The sequence below is a fragment of the Pinus tabuliformis genome, chromosome 8 (genome assembly GCF_031772625.1).
Source record: "Pinus tabuliformis cultivar Carrire ecotype Pingquan chromosome 8, CPIR1, whole genome shotgun sequence".
In the NCBI taxonomy this organism is placed as follows: domain Eukaryota; kingdom Viridiplantae; phylum Streptophyta; class Pinopsida; order Pinales; family Pinaceae; genus Pinus; species Pinus tabuliformis.
In genome coordinates, this window is record NC_142294.1 from 63,283,529 (window position 1) to 63,301,711 (window position 18,183).

The 18,183-nt window shown below is 40.9% G+C and overlaps 1 protein-coding gene across 1 annotated transcript in view; it reads left to right on the forward strand.

Annotated features, from left to right (window-relative positions):
- The first annotated feature begins 6,647 nt into the window (after positions 1-6,647).
- LOC149234171 (ADP-ribosylation factor-like) overlaps positions 6,648-18,183 on the forward strand; it is a 90,887-nt gene continuing 79,351 nt past the window's right edge. The window contains exon 1 of the mRNA XM_089371773.1: positions 6,648-6,846. Within this exon, the coding sequence (XP_089227899.1) occupies positions 6,790-6,846 (57 nt within the window). The 5' untranslated portion in view covers positions 6,648-6,789. The remainder of the gene's footprint in view (positions 6,847-18,183) is intronic.

Consider the following 18,183-nt stretch of genomic DNA (forward strand, 5'->3'; position numbering starts at 1 on the left):
TTCCAAATTCCTTTTTGTTCCAGCTTTTAAGCTTGGCTTTGATATGTTTAAGTTTCTGTTGGAGCATGAACATTTTGGTGCCTTGAATGTTTAGATCCTCTTTCCACCATTTGTCAATATTACTGTTGAATTTAGGATGAGAGAGCCAAGCATTCTCAAACCTGAAAGGTCTGTTTTTTGGTATGCCCATAAAAGTGGCTTCTAGCTAAATAGGTCAATGACCTAAACCTCCAAAGGGAAGAATAGAAGCTGTCATGGCCGGGCCTGAGAGAAAGAGTTCCTCTAAGATAATAAATCTGTCTAATTTAGAGGCGACTTGTGAAGCCCCTCCCCTCTTGTTGTTCCAGGTGAAGGTCCCATTTATTGTTTCCGTGTCCACTAGCCCCATATTCATTATGAAGTTCTGGAACGCCGTGGAGTCTCTACTTAGCTGCATGTTGCCCCCATTTTTCTCTGTAAGAGATTTTATCATTTTGAAGTCTCCTGCAATGATCCAGGGCATATTAGGGTATCTTGCTCTTAGTTTCTCAAGGGAGGTAAGAAGCTTGAATTTATCTTCTTTCTTTTGAGGGCCATATACATTTGTGATCATGTATATCTCCTTATTCCCTAAAGGTTGACATACCAAAGAAAGATAGTTCCTAGATGCCTCAGCATCTAGTATTCCAAATTTTTGTGGATCCCACAGCGTGAGAATCCCCACGATGAGTTTTTTGCTTTAACCTCTAGATATTCATACTTGATTAGCCATTTATTATGTATTTCTCTAATCTTATCCATCGAGCATTTTGTCTCTTGAATAAACACCATATCTGGTTTTTCTTCTTTTATTCTATTACTGAGATTTCTTTGTTTCCTTCTACTTCCTAAGCCTCTAATATTCCAGGTTGTGAGCTTCATTAAGAAATATTAGTAAAGGAGTAGCTGGTAAGCTCTTTCATCTTACCTAAGTTAATCAATAGTTTTCCACATTTGTTCAGCAGCTCCTTCTGTCTTTTTCTTCCTCTTTTCCTGCCTGGGTTCTTCAGAGATAGTGCCTATGTCTCCTCCATCATTTTGACCCCTCTGTATTCCTGGCTTTCATGATTTATTTTGATTCCATTTCCTTTCGATTGTGATCTCCATAGGAATAGTTGTTGAACCCTGTCATATTCCTCTTTTGGCAGGGAGTCCACTCCTTTGGTCGTTCCTTGTTCCAGAATTTTTTCTAGATCTATATTTTCCCTCTCTAGAATCTCCTGCAATTCATGGTCCTCCGTTCCCACCTCACTTGGAGTCATCTCATGGTCCTTATTTATCTCCATCATGGTTTCTATGATTTCTTCCATGCTTTCATCTCTTTCCTTCTCAGTGATAGTGTTCTCCATTTCCTGGTTCATTTCTTTGTTTCCTTCTTCTTCTTCTAGGATCTTAAAGCTATTGTGGCTCAGTTGTTTTTCCTCATTGATCTTCTTTTGTGGCCTCTTTCCACCTTTCCCTTTGCCCCCAACCTTGGTAAAACCCTCAGGATTTTTATCCACAGTGGTTTTCACATTTCTCTCGATGTTGTTTGTTGGGCAATCTCTATATAGATGCCCATGCTCATGGCATTTGCGGCACCTAAATGGGATGTGCTCATAGTCCACTGCCTGTACCCATTCTTCATCATATACTTCTAAAATTATTGCATCCGGGAGTGCTCCAGATAAGTCCATTTCCACACAAATCCGGGTGAAGGAGGTGTATTTTCCTTTCAGAGTCGCATCTGAGATATTTAGAAAATTCCCCAGTTTGTTGCCTATTGTTTTCAGCGATTCTGGTAACCAATAATCCAGAGGAAGGGAGTATAGTCTGATCCATACCGGTACCGATGAAAATGTCTCGTGTTTCAGAACAAAGTTCATTATCCAAGGCCGCATGTAGAGGCATGCAACATCGTAGAAATATGGTCCTCCTTAAATACTTCGTCTTTATCTTCTAGGATTGTGAATACTACTATGAAAAAGCCCTTGGATCCGAGATGAAGGGTTATTTCCCCCTTTGGCTTCTAGTAGCTCCTTATCCAGACATGTAGTGCCCTCTCCGTCGGCCATATTCCCATGAATTTGTAGATAATTGCATTTTCTGTCATATGATCCCTATGCGCTTGTAGCACAGGGTCGCTCAAGATGACCCGAGGGATGGTGTTCGACTTAGGTTTGCAGACCCCAGATGTTCTTACAGAAGTAGGTTTTTGACTGCTATCCCCTTTCTCCTTTTCCTTCCTAGCTTCTTGTTGCTCCTCTTCCTGTTCATGAGGTCCGTTTCCTCCCAATGTGTCTGTATTACTTGCTCCTGTTGCCTTCTCCATAGGCTTCTTGAAACGCTGCTTTCCCGCGTCCTTGCTTCTATCCATAACTACTTTACTGTAGGAAGGAGAAACACTACCCCCTACGCGTCCCGCCATGGTGCCCAACATCAAAACCCTAACCCTAGTTCAAGTTGCAAAGTTGTTCCCTTGTTTGCAGACCGCAAAGATTCTTACCACTAGTATCATTAATCACATAGACTTTTTCTTTTAATATAAATAAAAAATAATAATAATAAATAAATAAAAATAAAAATAAATAAATACATAAAAACTTAGGAATATAAAGTAGGGATCCAACACCTACTGATACTCTAGCCATCATCTCTATTCAGATTAACATGCCTCTTTTCAATTTCTAAGGCCTCTCTAAATTTACGATGATGAAAATGGTCAATCCTAGCAATGACCCTAGCCTCTTCTATGCAGATGTGATGATTGGTCTTTTCTGCATGTTCTGCCAAAGCGGAGGAGTGAGACCTCCCATGCTTGATGTCCACAACATGCTCATAAATCCTTTGATTTATTGATCAACCAGTCTCACCAATATAAGGGGTCCCACAGGAACAAGGAATGATGTAAACACCCTTCCCATCTTTGGGGTTTACCAAGTCCTTAACTGATCGAAGAGAACTCCGAATAGTGCTAAGGGGCCTAAATGTTGAAGGAATCTTATGCTTTTTCAGGATCCTTGCAATTTTATCTGTGGTCCCCTGAATAAAAGGAAGATGAACTCTGGAAAACTGATCCTTGGGATCATTCTTAATGTTAGGACCTTTTTCAGCCTTAAGGAAAGCTCTAAGACCCTGGGATCTGCTATAACCATTTCTATTAAAAACTTTAAGGAGGTGGGTTTTTTCATATTCAAGGTGATTTTCATTAGAAATTCGCAACTTTTGAGTGGCTAAGGTGTTGAGTACACCTAGTTTTTGAGCAGGGAAATGATAGGAACTAGCAAGAAGATATATATTTTTTTCTTTTTTCATTTTTCTATTTTTTTATTAATTATAATTTTTTCACAATATTTTCCATTTAAGGTGACTTCTTGATGATGATGATGATGATGGTGGTTAACGTCCATTGAGACCAAATTGGTCTATCGGACCTATAATTTTCTTAGTTTTTAATTGTCTGGCTTCTCGTCTTTCTTGGCGAGATTGGTGCTGTAGCTATCTTTTTTTTCTCTACGGTCTTCCAACTTCCTTTATCTTGCATCTTCTTCATCTCTTATAGTTCTTGGGACATTGGTGTCTTAGCTTCGCGATCTGTTGTGTTTGTCCTTTTGAAGATAGTCAGAGAAGAAGTTTGGTCTGGGAGATCTGCTTTGCTGTTAAATGAATATTTATTTTGTGCGGTATTCGAATCCTCATTATTTTTGATGCTTGAGGGGTCGTCGAGTTCTTATTATTATATTAAAAACATATTTTAATATATAAATAATTATATATATTAATAAAAGTAAAACACACATATAGATATATGTATGTTTTTTTTTTTTTTTTTTTTGAATTAAGACTAAATCTATTAAGAAAAGAAATATGGTACAAACAGAGCTTACAAAGAAGCGAAGCTAAGGAGCAAGGGAGCCGGAAATGATATGATATCAACCTCGGTCCCAAAAACAACCACGGCACAAGCAGAAGATAACAGAGAGGAACAGAAAGAACGAGCTAGTCTAGGGAGTCTACCCAGCATGGGCAGAATCTTCCAATCTACATTTTTTTCCTTTCTTTTTGCTGACTTTGACCCAACCAAATGGATCTGGCTGGACCAGAACTACTTGCAGACTGATCTGAGCTAAAGGAGGAGACTCCTTGTCTGAATCAGAAGGCGAAGACTCATGAGAACGTTTCTGCGAGAACAGAGGCGCAGAAGGATCCATGGCGCTGGCTGAGGGCGGATCCTTCGGTTGCTCCAAATTCTCCTCGTCCACTTCCAAGTCCTCCTCATCAGAGCTAGAGGACTCTATGTCATCCATAGGGGGTCTGTCACAAGGTTTCCAACTCTTGGATTTGGATTTGCGAGTGAAAATCTTCTTTTTGTCGAGGAACGCTGCACATGTGTTCTGGAGATGCCCTGTCTGATGGCAATGGCGACACCTGAAGGCTGTATTCTCATAGTCCAAAGTTTGCGTCCAATGGAAGTCCCCGACTTTGAGGATGATCTGATCTGGCAGCCCTTTACTGATGTCTATTTCTGCGCAAATTCTGCCATAGGTGTATAATCCTTTCTCCCCCCTTGAGGTATCTGTTGCTAGGAAGCGGCCAAGGGTGTCTCCGATTCCTTGAAAGACAGAAAAATGCCATAGATGCGCAGGGAGATTTGGAAGCCTGACCCAGATAGGAAGCTTGGAGATGACTGCAGTGGAGGGGTCAAAGTCTGGGAACCATGGGGAGAGGAAAAGTCCAGCTGATCCCCAAAACCAGGGGCCCCCCTTTAAGGCTTTCTGGTAATCTTCGTTGAAGGCAATGACTACAATAAAGAAGCCTTTCGAGCAGAAGAAGACTTTGTAGTTGTTGCTCTAATTAGAATGGATCCATTGGTATAGATCAGCAGTGCGGGGCCATAGGCCATTAAATCCGCAGATGAGGGCTGTTTCTGCAAATGTCTGGTATTGATCATCCAAAGATGGATGAGTGATTTCAATGGCAGGGGTTTCCTCCATTTTATCCACCAAGAAGGGTTTGGGAGCCTCGACAGAATGGGCAGGCTTCTTGACAGGCTGTGCATGAACTGCATCTTTGTAGGAGAAACCTTTGGAGGCAGAGGATTGCCCGACTGCCCCTCCCCTTAGTCGTAGTGATAGGATCACTATGTCATTTCTTTCAATATTATAAAAGGAAAGAGGCAGATTGTAATCAAGCTGCTTACCAACAAAGAGGAGCCGCAGAAGGGAGGAAGGGATCCCCAACCTCTGTTCAAGAATCTTTGAGAGATGGCGCACTGTGAAAGACGGCTGGACTTCTAGGAGCAGGGTTTTGCCTGTCAGAAGAATTATCTGAATCTGGAAACTCGCTTGCTGGAAATGAATAGGATCTCGGCTGCCTGAATGAGGAAACGAGGTTGAAACATTGAGGTCCCAGATGCTCCTTCTAGGCAGATCCAGGAAGCTTGGAAAGTTCTGAAAATGAGATGCAGAGTATCGACTATTCCGGGGAGGCAGAGCACGGCTTTTGTTAACCCTGGCTGGATTTTCTTCTTCTTCTGAGCGGATCCGGTGCGAAATGCTGGATAATCTTCGGCATTTGCGTCCGACGACCACCACAGCCTCGGCCTTTCCTGTGGCTCTCGTTTTCCCTGTTGCTGAATCTTTGCAGGGTGAGCAATACCGGGGCCATTCCTGCGGCCTTTCCTGTTGCGGCGCCATTGGAGGGAGCGGGGGCTCGGCTTCAAACGCCCCATTCCTAGCACCCTAGCACCAAAAACCCTAATCGATGCATTTCGTTCCGCCATCGCTTCATTTTTCTCGCCTTCATCCTCCCGCAGGTCTCTGCGGCGTTTCGCTGGCGATGGCTGCTGTTGCTGCCGCCGCCGCCGTTGCTTCTTCTCGCCTTCCTTTTGCTGGCTTTTACTTGTCGTATTCGAGGCAGCCATGGCGGCCGAACAGAAAATGTATGAGACTATGTTCTATAGGGATTGTTATGTTGCGCTGGAGCTTGGAATTAATTTCGCTTTGACTATAGATATATGTATGTTAATATAAACAATATTATTATTTTTATTATTATAATCAATATTAGTTAATCATATTTCTTAATTTTTGGTGATGACATTTAACTATACACTATTTTATTAATTTATTTATTTTTGTGATGAAATACTTATCTTTGTTTTTTTTTATTTAAAATTATATTTAAACTAAGCTACAAGTACTAGCTACTATATAACCTTTGTTATTTTACACTTTCGATATTTAAAAAAATTATTAAATTTAAATATTATATTATATAAAAAATTAATTATTTTTATTTTATAATTTTAAATAGAGTAATTTACATAATAAAAATATCATATAACATTTATTTTAAAATTTTAAATAAATAATTTATTTTAAGTAAAGTGATTTCTGTAATAACAAATAATAATGAGTTTTAAGATCAAATTAAAATTATGATTTTAAATATTGACCTTTAAAACTTTGTATTTATGCTATGAAAGACTTCGTCGTAATGTATGAAAATGTATAAAGTATATTATTAAATTTAAATATGGATATATTAAAATTTATTTTATTAAAAATCTAAATTAAAATAAATACCAAAAGGACATAGTCAGGAAGGCCCACCAATCACAAGATAAAATCTTAAAGAAAGCTGCTATAGAAAGATAGAAAGCATTGTGGAGAAAATATAGAAGGATTCAGTATTCGAAAAAGAAGTGGAATTTGATTTTTTCCACCAATTCCTTCGTATTGTCCAAGACGAGCATCAGCAGAGCGATACAGGTGGTGGCACAGGGGCGATATGGGGCAGGTGTTCCGCAAGCTGTTCGATAATATCTTCGGCAATAAAGAGATGAGAGTAAGTACTCCTCCTCTGTGATTGTCATAAGTTTTTTCTCCATTAATTTTCATATCATTCGCCATATTTATCTGGCCGTAAAATTAGAAACTTCATCTTCTTTGCTTGTGTTGTTTCAATTTAAGATTCCGTGAAAGCTTAGAGCCATATGTTCTCGACCTAGTTTAATTTGGCATGGATCCAGGTATCAGATTCATTCTTGTATCTGATTTACGTATTTGCCATTTGATTCAGCGAGCCTGTATGCTGTATCCCTAATTTTTGGGTAATTGGCTAGGGGGTTTTAGTACATTTAAACATAATTCTAAGGTTTAGGGTTTTGGTTTTAAAAAACCAGCACAAATTTTCTCGAAATATGAGGAAAATTACCCCTGAGATAATATTCTTTACACTTAATGAGGGGGTTGAAGCCTTTGGTGAATCAGGTCACCGAATTCACCTGAAACATTACAGCACAGTGTTGATTCTCTGATATGTGACATGCTAATGAAATAGAGCCAATAAGATAAAATTTTAGGTTTTTCAAGATTTTAGGAATTTGCGGGGACTTCGTGTTTCAGCGGGGAAGACGGTGGTATGTTTGGCTACCCAGCAAGGTTCAATTTCCCTGGCGGCACGAATAAGCGGCTGGTCCCAGGTGGGAATCTCGGGTGATTTCGAATAAAAACACCCGCGGCTGAACTGAACGAAAGTGTTTGTGTTCAATTGTTTGCCTCTCGGGCCATTTCACCTTTTCGCCCGACCTCTTTGTTTGTATGTGATCAGAAACGGGACTTGGGAACTATACGAGAAATGGGGCTAGAGGGTTTTGGGTAATAAGAAACATGAACACCTTCCCCACATATCTTATGAGAATGGCAACCGGGACAATGGGAAATGGCTCTCATGATCGGATTTTTTGTAAATTAATTTGCGGCCGTTTGTAATGCTTCTCTTGAGTCTTCAGTTTAGAGGGAGCTCTATTTAGAAAACAACAATTTTAGGAATTCTATTTTGGGACATGACAATAGCAATTCATGCTATTTTACTATTTTAGCCTCAGACCAACTTAGTTTTGTAACCTGTGTTATAGGCATCTGTCCAGGAATCATAATTATGCGAGATTGTTTGCTGAACTGGCTTATGTTGTACGTAGCTGTCTGAAATGCTTTGCAATTTGTTCCAACCTGATAACAATGATGTGTATTTTGAAGGATTGATCTTAACAATTCATCTGAAAGCCTCTTTGAGACTAACACGCAAGGCACCCTATGGCTATTCGACAATTAGAACAGACTAAAGTCATTGTATGATGAATTAATGTTGCATACGAATCTGGTCAAAATTGGCTAACTTATAATTCAAGGCTCTATGCCCGTGGGGGTTTGAATTTGAGCCATGGTGGCGTCCTGTCCCAACGACTAGACCACAACCCAATGGACAACATTAATTCAAAAAATAAGTCCTTACAAGATATGGCATGAAAATTGTGGGTCGATACAAACAGCAAGAGTTCACCTGCATATTATGGAACAATTTGCCATAAGAATATAGATTTACCAGTACAAGGCATCTGCTATAGCCTATAATCCCATCACCTCTCAGTAAAAGTGCAATCCCAACCTGATAAATTGTAAGCTGTGAATCACTAGTGTATGAGACTGTCAATCATATTCTGATGGGAGGCTAAGTGGCGATAACCACGGCTTTGTAACCTGCTAGCCTACCTTGAAAGTATCAACCTACAGCTTCTTGCTTCCTGAAAATTTGGTTGTGGATCGCCAGATGGTCATCCTTGCTAGGTCACAGGTGAGGAGTGCAAGGGTTGACTTCTCTAAAGTAACCCTTCCTATCAACTCAGTTGGCCCGCAGTTGTGAAACTGTATCCCGTATTTACTAAAGAATACATTCAACAGATTTTTGCCTTTCTTCTCTTAGCTGCTTGTTATTTTCTAAAATTCTAGGAAGATGTGGAATCTTGGAGTTGAAATCATCTGATACTCACAAATTTAGAATGCTGGATTTTTCTGAAGTTGACTCCACAGTAGACATTTTGACAAGTAGATGTTTCGAATAACTTCACATTATTATATGCTTTATTATAATTAATTACCTTTATTTTACCTAATTATTTAACTTTTTCTTTCTACCACTTATTCTTTTAGGGTTTTCTTTCCTTGTTTTTGGTGTTTCATTTTGTAGCGACCTTTCCTCCTGTTGCTTTTCTGTTAAATTTGGACAACTAGGTCCAAACTCCATGTTCTGATGCTCAGATTAAGAGGCTAATATTTTTGTTGGATTCCTCTTTCTGAGAGGTGTAAAATCCATATAAAAATAGTCTTAATCCGATGAGCAGAACTTATAATTTGAATTTATTATTCTTAATAAATTATATGTGCAAAGGTCAGCCAGTTTTGTAATGTAGGCTCACATGCCCAACAGATGTGTCACACACCCTCATTGATGGATATATATATACAGGAAAAGTTGGAGAGAATTTGATCACAAAAACAACTCACATCTTCCTCTCTCATCCTAAAAAGTACGAACTACCTGGAGGACGAATTTCAGCCACACGTTGGAAGGACGAAGAGGATTTTTCTGCTGCTAGGGTTTCTGTTGCTAGGGTTTCGCAGAAGTTTGACCAGTGTTGACTTTGGTCAACGCTTGGTCCAAACAAGCTGAAAACTTGTGGAAGGTTCGATTTTTGAAGGCCATACTACCTGGCACAAAAATCGAGGTCAAAGGGTTGACCGTTTTGCTGCTGCGTTGACTTTTAGCTTGCTGCCCCTGCGTTGACTTTTCAGGACAGCGTTGACTTTTGTAGAACTGACTTGGGTTGACTCATCTACTGGTTGGAGGGTTGTTGTGACACATGCTGGGCTGGCTGACCAAAGGAGACTTTGCTGGTTGAAGCATCCTGTTGACCGCCGAAACAAACACATACATTTTTCTTGTTTCTGATTTGTCTTCTGTAAGATCTGCTTATATGTTCTATTTGCATTTTGCTTATCTACTTGTATGATTGCTGTGAGAAAAGTGAAATTGCTCTTAGCATAGAACATCTACAAAACTTTACATGGTATCAGAGTTGAGGTGAAGACAAACTCTATCTATAGCAATCATCATCGAAGGAAATGGATTCCTCTAAGCTTGAATTCAGGGAGAATGACAAGTTGACTGGAAGTGATGACTTCCATGCCTGGAAGATGTTATTAGATCTCAAATTAGAAGATCATGATCTCCTAGATCATGTGACAGGGAAGATTCAAGAACCTCCATCAAATGCCTCTGCTGCTGTTAAACACAAGTATAAGAAGGGAGAAATCAGAGCAAAACTGCTGATCAGGGAATCCATAAATAAGAGTCTGGTTGCCTACATATCTGAACTAGGCACATCCAAGGAGATGTATGACAAACTGATACTTATGTTCCGAGTAAACAATGTGAACCAAGTGCTATTCCTCAAGAACAAGTTGAAGAATATGAAGAAGGGCCGAGACGAGTCTATTCAAACTTTCTTTATGAAGTTGACCGAAACCAGGAACAATCTGCTAGCTATTGGGGAGACAATAGCTGATCGTGAGATGGTTCTCACCGCACTTGGAGGACTTCCATATGAATGGCAAGTATTCACAACTACCATTCTCAACAATAATACCATCCCTAACTTTGATGAGCTTCTGTCTAGATGTATGCAAGAAGAAACAAGGATGAAGGAATTTGATAATGAAAGAAATGCTGCCTATGTTGCTCATTCCTGAAAGAAGAACTCTGGTGGTTCCAAGGACAAAGGAAGGACTAAGACTCAAAAGAAGAAGGGTAAATGTTTCACCTGCCATAGGACTGGACACTATGCTAGAGAATGCCCCTTCCAGAAGAATTCTCCCGATAGTGACGACAACAACAACAATCGAAGGAATGGGAATCAAAGAAATGACAAATCCAAAGGAAAGAGGAAGGCTCACTTTGAAGGAAACCGTCCACCTTCTAAAAGGACCAGAAATACCAGGTATGAGGAGTCTAATGTTGTTGATAAAAGAAATGAGTATATTCTAATATCTGCTCTCTCAGCTGCATCTCCGCCCGACACTATGGATGTCTGGCTAATCGATAGTGGTGCCTCAAGACACATCACCGGATTCAAGGAAGCACTTTCTGACATGGTTGAAAGGGATACTAATCTAGAAATTACCCTTGGGGATAATGCCACTTATCCTGGGAAAGGGACCGGGACTGTGACCCTCCACTTGTCTCAAGGACAAGTCCTCCATCTACAAGATGTACTCTATGTACCCAAATTGAAGAAGAACCTTGTGTCTGTATCTGCCATGGAAGACAAAGGATTCAATGTAACTTTCTCTGATGGAAAGGTACTCATGTGGAAGAAGAGCTTCAAGGAAGCTATCTCAATTGGTTTTAGAGTTGGTACACTCTACCAGGTTGGAGGGAGTCCGTTGGGAGCTATGACTTGTGATACTATCCGTCAAACCGAACTATGGCACCGAAGATTTGGACACCTTCATTACAAGGCTCTTCCCGAAGCAAGGAAGGTGGTGACAGGGATGCCTGATTTTGGAAAAAATCATAAAGGTGTATGTAAGGGCTGTGCTGAAGGAAAACATACACGAGGACCTTTCCCCTCAAGTGTCACAAAGACATCTGAGATATTGCAACTGGTCCATTCTGATCTTTCCGGTATGTTGCCTGTAACATCCCTGGGGGGATGTTCTTACTATATGACATTTACTGATGACTTCTCTCGCAAAACCTGGATATACTTCTTGAAGAAGAAGGATGAGCCTTGAGGCTTTCATGTGGTTCCGTACCTTCAAAGCCTTGGTGGAAAATATGACCGGAAAGAAGATCAAGATTTTGAGGACTGACAATGGCACTGAATATGAGTCAAATGAGTTCAAAGACTTTTGCAGAGAAGCTGGCATTAAGAGGGAGACTACCACTGCATATACTCCTGAGCAGAATGGTGTTGCTGAACGCAAGAATAGGACTATTGTGGAAGCTGCCCGTGCCATGCTATGTGACCAGGGTCTTCCAAAGTTTCTGTGGGGAGAAGCTGCAAATACTGTTGTGTACATTCAAAACCGATGCCCTCATCCCGCTTTGGACTCCAAAACTCCCGAAGAGGTTTTCTCTGGTAAGAAACCTGATGTCTCACATTTTAGAATTTTTGGATGTCCTGTCTATTTTCATGTGCCGAAAGAAAAGAGAAGTAAGCTGGACGCTACTGGGAAGAAAGGAATGTTTGTGGGCTACAGTGAGACTTCTAAGGCATATAGAGTCTATGTACCTGGTCAAAGGGAAGTAGAGATAAGCCATGATGTCACTTTTGACGAAGATGCTTCCCTGAAGAAAGTAGTAGATCTTCCTAGATCTGAAGAAAACCATGAAGAAAGACCTGGAAATCTGGAAGAACCCCAGGATGAGACTATGCCTGATGTTGAAGAGCCAACGAACCCTATTGATCCTTCCCCTTCTCTAGGAAAGAGGCCATCATGGCTCAAGGACACCCTCGAAGATGCTGAGGGTCATGCTGCCCCAAGGGGAACATTCCGAGAAAGCAAGAAGCCGTGTAGATACCAAGGGTATCTAGCTGCCATGAGTACTATTATACAATCTGAACCTGGATCTTTTGAAGAAGCCATCAAGCATCAAGTCTGGAAGGATGCTATGCATGAAGAATATGAGGCTATTATGAAGACTGATGTCTGGGATGTGGTCCCGAGACCGAAGGACAAATCTGTTGTCACCGCTAAATGGCTCTACAAGATTAAACATGGATCTAATGGGAGTGCTGAAAAGTTTAAGGCAAGATTTGTTGCCCGTGGCTTCTCTCAAAAGGAAGGAATTGACTATGACGATATATTTGCACCTGTGGCTCGATATACCACCATCCGATCCATCATAGCCCTTGCTGCTACGCAAGGATGGAGTCTTCATCAGATGGATGTCAAGACTGCTTTTCTGCATGGTGCAATAAAGGAAGAAGTGTATGTAGAACAACCTCTGGGATTTGAAGTTCAAAATCGAGACACTTATGTCTGCAGGTTGAAGAAAGCCCTCTATGGGTTAAAGCATGCACCCAGAGCTTGGTATGAGAGGATGGATAGTTACTTGATGAAGCTGGGCTTCACTCGAAGCAATGCTGATCCAAACCTTTACTTTAAGGTTGAGGAAGGAAAGCCTCTCATTCTAGTGCTGTATGTGGACGACCTCTTCCTGACAGGTGATGACCCTCTCATTCATCAATGTAAGAGGGAGCTTGCTGCTGAGTTCGAGATGAAAGACCTAGGACTGATGCACTATTTCCTAGGCCTGGAGGTCTGGCAGAAACCTGGAGAGATTTTCCTTTCTCAAGGAAAGTATATTGTGAAGCTTCTGGAAAGATTTGGGATGGTGGACTGTAAGTCCGTGTCGACACCAATGGAACTCAACTTTAAGAAGTTGAGTGGCAGCGCTGCAGGGCCTATCTTGGCCAATCCTACTGAGTATCGTCAACTCATAGGAGCTTTGATGTTCTTAGTGAACACCCGTCCGGACATATGTTTTGCAGTGAATACTTTGAGTCAACAGATGGTTGAGCCTCATCATTTTCACTGGGTTGGTGCCAAGAATCTTTTGAGATATCTTCGGGGCACGATAAACCATGGGCTGAGATACACTGCCGGGAGTATGATACTCCGGGGATATACTGATGCCGATTGGGCTGGCAGTGTGGTGGATCGTAAGAGCACATCTGGATGCTGTTTCAATCTTGGTTCTGCTTCGATCTCAGGGATGAGCAGGAAGCAGAAGTCGGTGGCTTTGAGCACCGCGGAGGCCGAATACATTGCTGCTAGTATGGCCTGTTGTGAAGCAGTTTGGTTGAGGAAGCTCTTTAGTGAGCTGTTCCAACATGTGCTAGATACCACTGTAATACTCTGTGATAATCAGAGTGGGATTCGTATCACTGAGAATCCTGTGTTCCACGACCGATCCAAGCATATTGATATCAGGTACCACTTTATCCGGGATATGGTACAGCGAGGCGCCGTAAGGCTCGATCATATAGGAACTGATGAGCAGGTCGCGGATATTCTCACTAAGCCCCTGGGGAAGGTCAAGTTCCTAACCTTCCGTGAGAGTCTTGGTGTCGTGGAAAGACCCTATGATGTGGGTCCTGTTGGACAATGAGCTCTGGGAGCTCTGGGGGGCTTTGGGGATAGCTTCTCGGAGCTATAAGCACTCATAATGCTTCTGCCCCACCCTTGTGATTATTGAGCTGGTTCGCCACTCATTTAATCTGTGCCCCGTATGCATCCTACCCATTGAGTTCAGGGCTCATGGGAAGTACCTCTCATTTGGCCAATGAGGTGTGGAAAAGCTAGAGACTATTAGCAAAGACTGATGGACGCATCAGAGATTGCCGTACTCTCTATCTAGGATGGCATGGTCCAACCACTTGATCTGGGATCAAGATTTGTGAGGTCTGGGACCTCTGGACTGATTATGTCAGTCGGGGAATGATGTCTTTGTGACTGACCCACTTCTGTTCTGAAATAAAGAAGCCAGCAAAGCAAGTTTCGGCGGGATGACTCACGATGTTAATTGCACTAATAGATGGAGTTCTCCCTAGTTGAGAGGGAGTGTTAAATTTGGACAACTAGGTCCAAACTCCATGTTCTGATGCTCAGATTAAGAGGCTAATATTTTTGTTGGATTCCTCTTTCTGAGAGGTGTAAAATCCATATAAAAATAGTCTTAATCCGATGAGCAGAACTTATATTTTGAATTTATTATTCTTAATAAATTATATGTGCAAAGGTCAGCCAGTTTTGTAATGTAGGCTCACATGCCCAACAGATGTGTCACACACCCTCATTGATGGATATATATATACAGGAAAAGTTGGAGAGAATTTGATCACAAAAACAACTCACATCTTCCTCTCTCATCCTAAAAAGTACGAACTACCTGGAGGACGAATTTCAGCCACACGTTGGAAGGACGAAGAGGATTTTTCTGCTGCTAGGGTTTCTGTTGCTAGGGTTTCGCAGAAGTTTGACCAGTGTTGACTTTGGTCAACGCTTGGTCCAAACAAGCTGAAAACTTGTGGAAGGTTCGATTTTTGAAGGCCATACTACCTGGCACAAAAATCGAGGTCAAAGGGTTGACCGTTTTGCTGCTGCGTTGACTTTTAGCTTGCTGCCCCTGCGTTGACTTTTCAGGACAGCGTTGACTTTTGTAGAACTGACTTGGGTTGACTCATCTACTGGTTGGAGGGTTGTTGTGACACATGCTGGGCTGGCTGACCAAAGGAGACTTTGCTGGTTGAAGCATCCTGTTGACCGCCGAAACAAACACATACATTTTTCTTGTTTCTGATTTGTCTTCTGTAAGATCTGCTTATATGTTCTATCTGCATTTTGCTTATCTACTTGTATGATTGCTGTGAGAAAAGTGAAATTGCTCTTAGCATAGAACATCTACAAAACTTTACATTTTCTTCTGAGACCATGTATTTATTTATTTTTTCCTCCTTTTCTTCTCCTTTACTCTGATGTCCTGATGATGTATCCGGTTATTGAATTTGAAAAGTTGATTTGTCAAAATGTCTACTGTGGAGTAAACTTTGGAAAATCCCAGCATTCTATCTCATTCCCACAGGAATCTCAAAATTACCACTCCCAAATTTGTTGTTCCTGGCACAGGATCCATTTAAGTATGGCTGTTGAACTCCCATGCATACTTGAGACTCTTGACTCTTTCTCCTGCTCGTGGTTCACTCAATTCATTCGCCTATATAGTGAAAATGTTCAGAGTTAAGTTGCACGAAATGCCAAAACTTCTGGAAGTTTCCAAAATGGGTACGGCTGGAAACCGTGACCCCCGGGAAATGGAAAGTCCGCTGAAACATTATATATATATATGTATGTGCCCGCACATAATTACGTAATTTTTATTTTACAAATAAGTTAATAGCACATTATCTTGCAAGAACAAAAAGAATGAAACACATAAATGGCATTTTAGAAGGAAAACACAGTACATATTAACTCTAATAGATGCTTACATGATTCAAAATCCAAAATTATCCTTTATAGATGGGGCTGTACATCCAAGATTCGAAAATTAGTCTTCATACATGAGGCTTTACGTACAAAATTAGCCTTTATGTGTGGCTATATGTGCTGAAAATGAAATAAAACATGGGCTAATGACAAGTACAATTACATCTGATAATCTTCATTAACAAAAATAGAACAAGGCGTGTTTTTAGCAGAACTAGAGCGTGGATTGATTAGAGATAAATTAGTTTGTGGAGTGGTTCGAGATAAAATTCAGTGGTAGATTACATCTTTTTTGGCCATAGAAGGGCCACACACCCTTCTTGGGTGCTTGAGTGAGTTCGCAAAAACAAAAAAAAGTCACGGAAACTGGTCAGAACTGGGTGGAAATGGGGCAGATTTCAGCTGAAACGTTTCGACGACGTTTCAGGTACAGGTACTCCAACTTGGGGGCCGTTTCTTGCAATGAAGGTTCAGAGATTTTGAGAAAGATAAATGGCATGGTATGATATAGAAGACTGCCTATTCTTCTTTCTCTAGTAAATTCACTTTATGCATATTCGACTTTTACTTTTCTACAGTTTAATAGAAGTTAGGATACACACACACACACTTATAGAAGCATTAACATAGGTAACTATGTATTTGAGTTTGCTTTGGTATGACCACACAAACATAGTTGGTTGGATTATTTTTCCAAGGAAAGTCTCTTGGGAAACTAAAGGGATGTTTCTCGACATTGTGGGATGGGATCCCTAGAAAACTGATTTCTTAGACTAGTGTGCTTAACCCAGGGGGATTCAAACCAGGCACCTTCTGGTATGGAACTAGCCAAATGGTGACAACTAGTTGAGCTAACCCGTTGGGCCATAGTTGCCCAAGTATGCATCAATTAGGTCTAGCTTGGGTGGTTAAGAGGAGAAGTCATTATTCTCCCCACCTAGGTTCAAAACTTGTTAGTGGCATGTTTGCTCCTCATGGGCTGATTGGGGTTGACAAGTTACCAGCTATCTCACTAGTAGCTGAAGTGATTGAGGGTTGGATGAGATGTTTCAAACATTTTTTAACCCAAGGGGCTAGCTCAACTAGTTGTCGCTAATGTTGTTGGTCATTTGGCTAGTTCTGTGCCAATATGTGCGCAATTCGAATCCCCTTGTTTACTAGGAATAGCATCCATGAGTATGGGAAAGCGACCGTTGGGAAGAAACATAGTTGGCTGGACATACCTAGTCCTATTAAGTATTATGTTTACTTACGCTCGGATGTTGGTTAGATAGGTAGAGGACATCATGAACAAGTGGTGCTGGATTTCAAGAAATCTTTTACTGATTAGTTTAGGAATTGAAATGGAAGATGACTTGGAAGAAACAAATATCGAGAGCAGAACTTGACACAAGAAGCAGTGTTATTTGTATTAAATTTATTTTAGAAAATATGCATATAAGGGTATAAGCTATTAGAACAACGCTATACATATCATGTGACTACCCTTGATGGGAAAATGATACCAACCACCTTGTTTCAGAAGCAATAGATGAGGATATGACATATTTGTCTCATATATATCTAGAAGTCACATGAATGAGGGTATGGCATATTTGTCTCATTTAGATCCATAAATCACACGAATGAGAAACTTGTCAAATTAACCATGATTGTTATAGATTGTCTCACTTCAGTTGAGTTTTGAAACACACAAACTAGAAGTTGGTCTGATTTGGTAAAGTTGAATGCAGATGTCCTAAATAGGAGTAGGCAAAGATTAAGTCCAGTATTGTTTGCAACTTTGAACAGAGGGGCAATACAGTTTTTGGGGACACATGCCATGGCCAATCAGACATACATTGGGCAGATCTACATTATCATTATCTACCACTGTAGTAGATAGCCTTGAGTCCTTGAGCCAGTTGTTGAAGACTCTAGTCTGTTACATTTACGTCCTTTTGGTCCTTTTAGGAGAAAGGGCACCCCTGCCCCCATCTGACTCAGAATGCACTGATGCAAAGTCGAATACGAAGAGTTCAGAGAGGATCCAGGGGTCTAGGCTGTGAGATATAGGCTGGACACTGGCCAACCACTGAAACTCTCCCAATACCCAAGGCAGTTGGAAAGATTCTAGTAATGGAACACTGATAGGTAGTGCTCTATGAAGGGTGTGTTCGATTCAGAGGTCTGATAGAGCTGGGATGCATGTTGCCCTGGTGGGATCTAATCTGAGGGTCATGCCATGAGTGAAGTTTCATCAAAGCCCTAGTCAGAACCAGTATACAAACAGTAGGTCTAGAGGAGATGT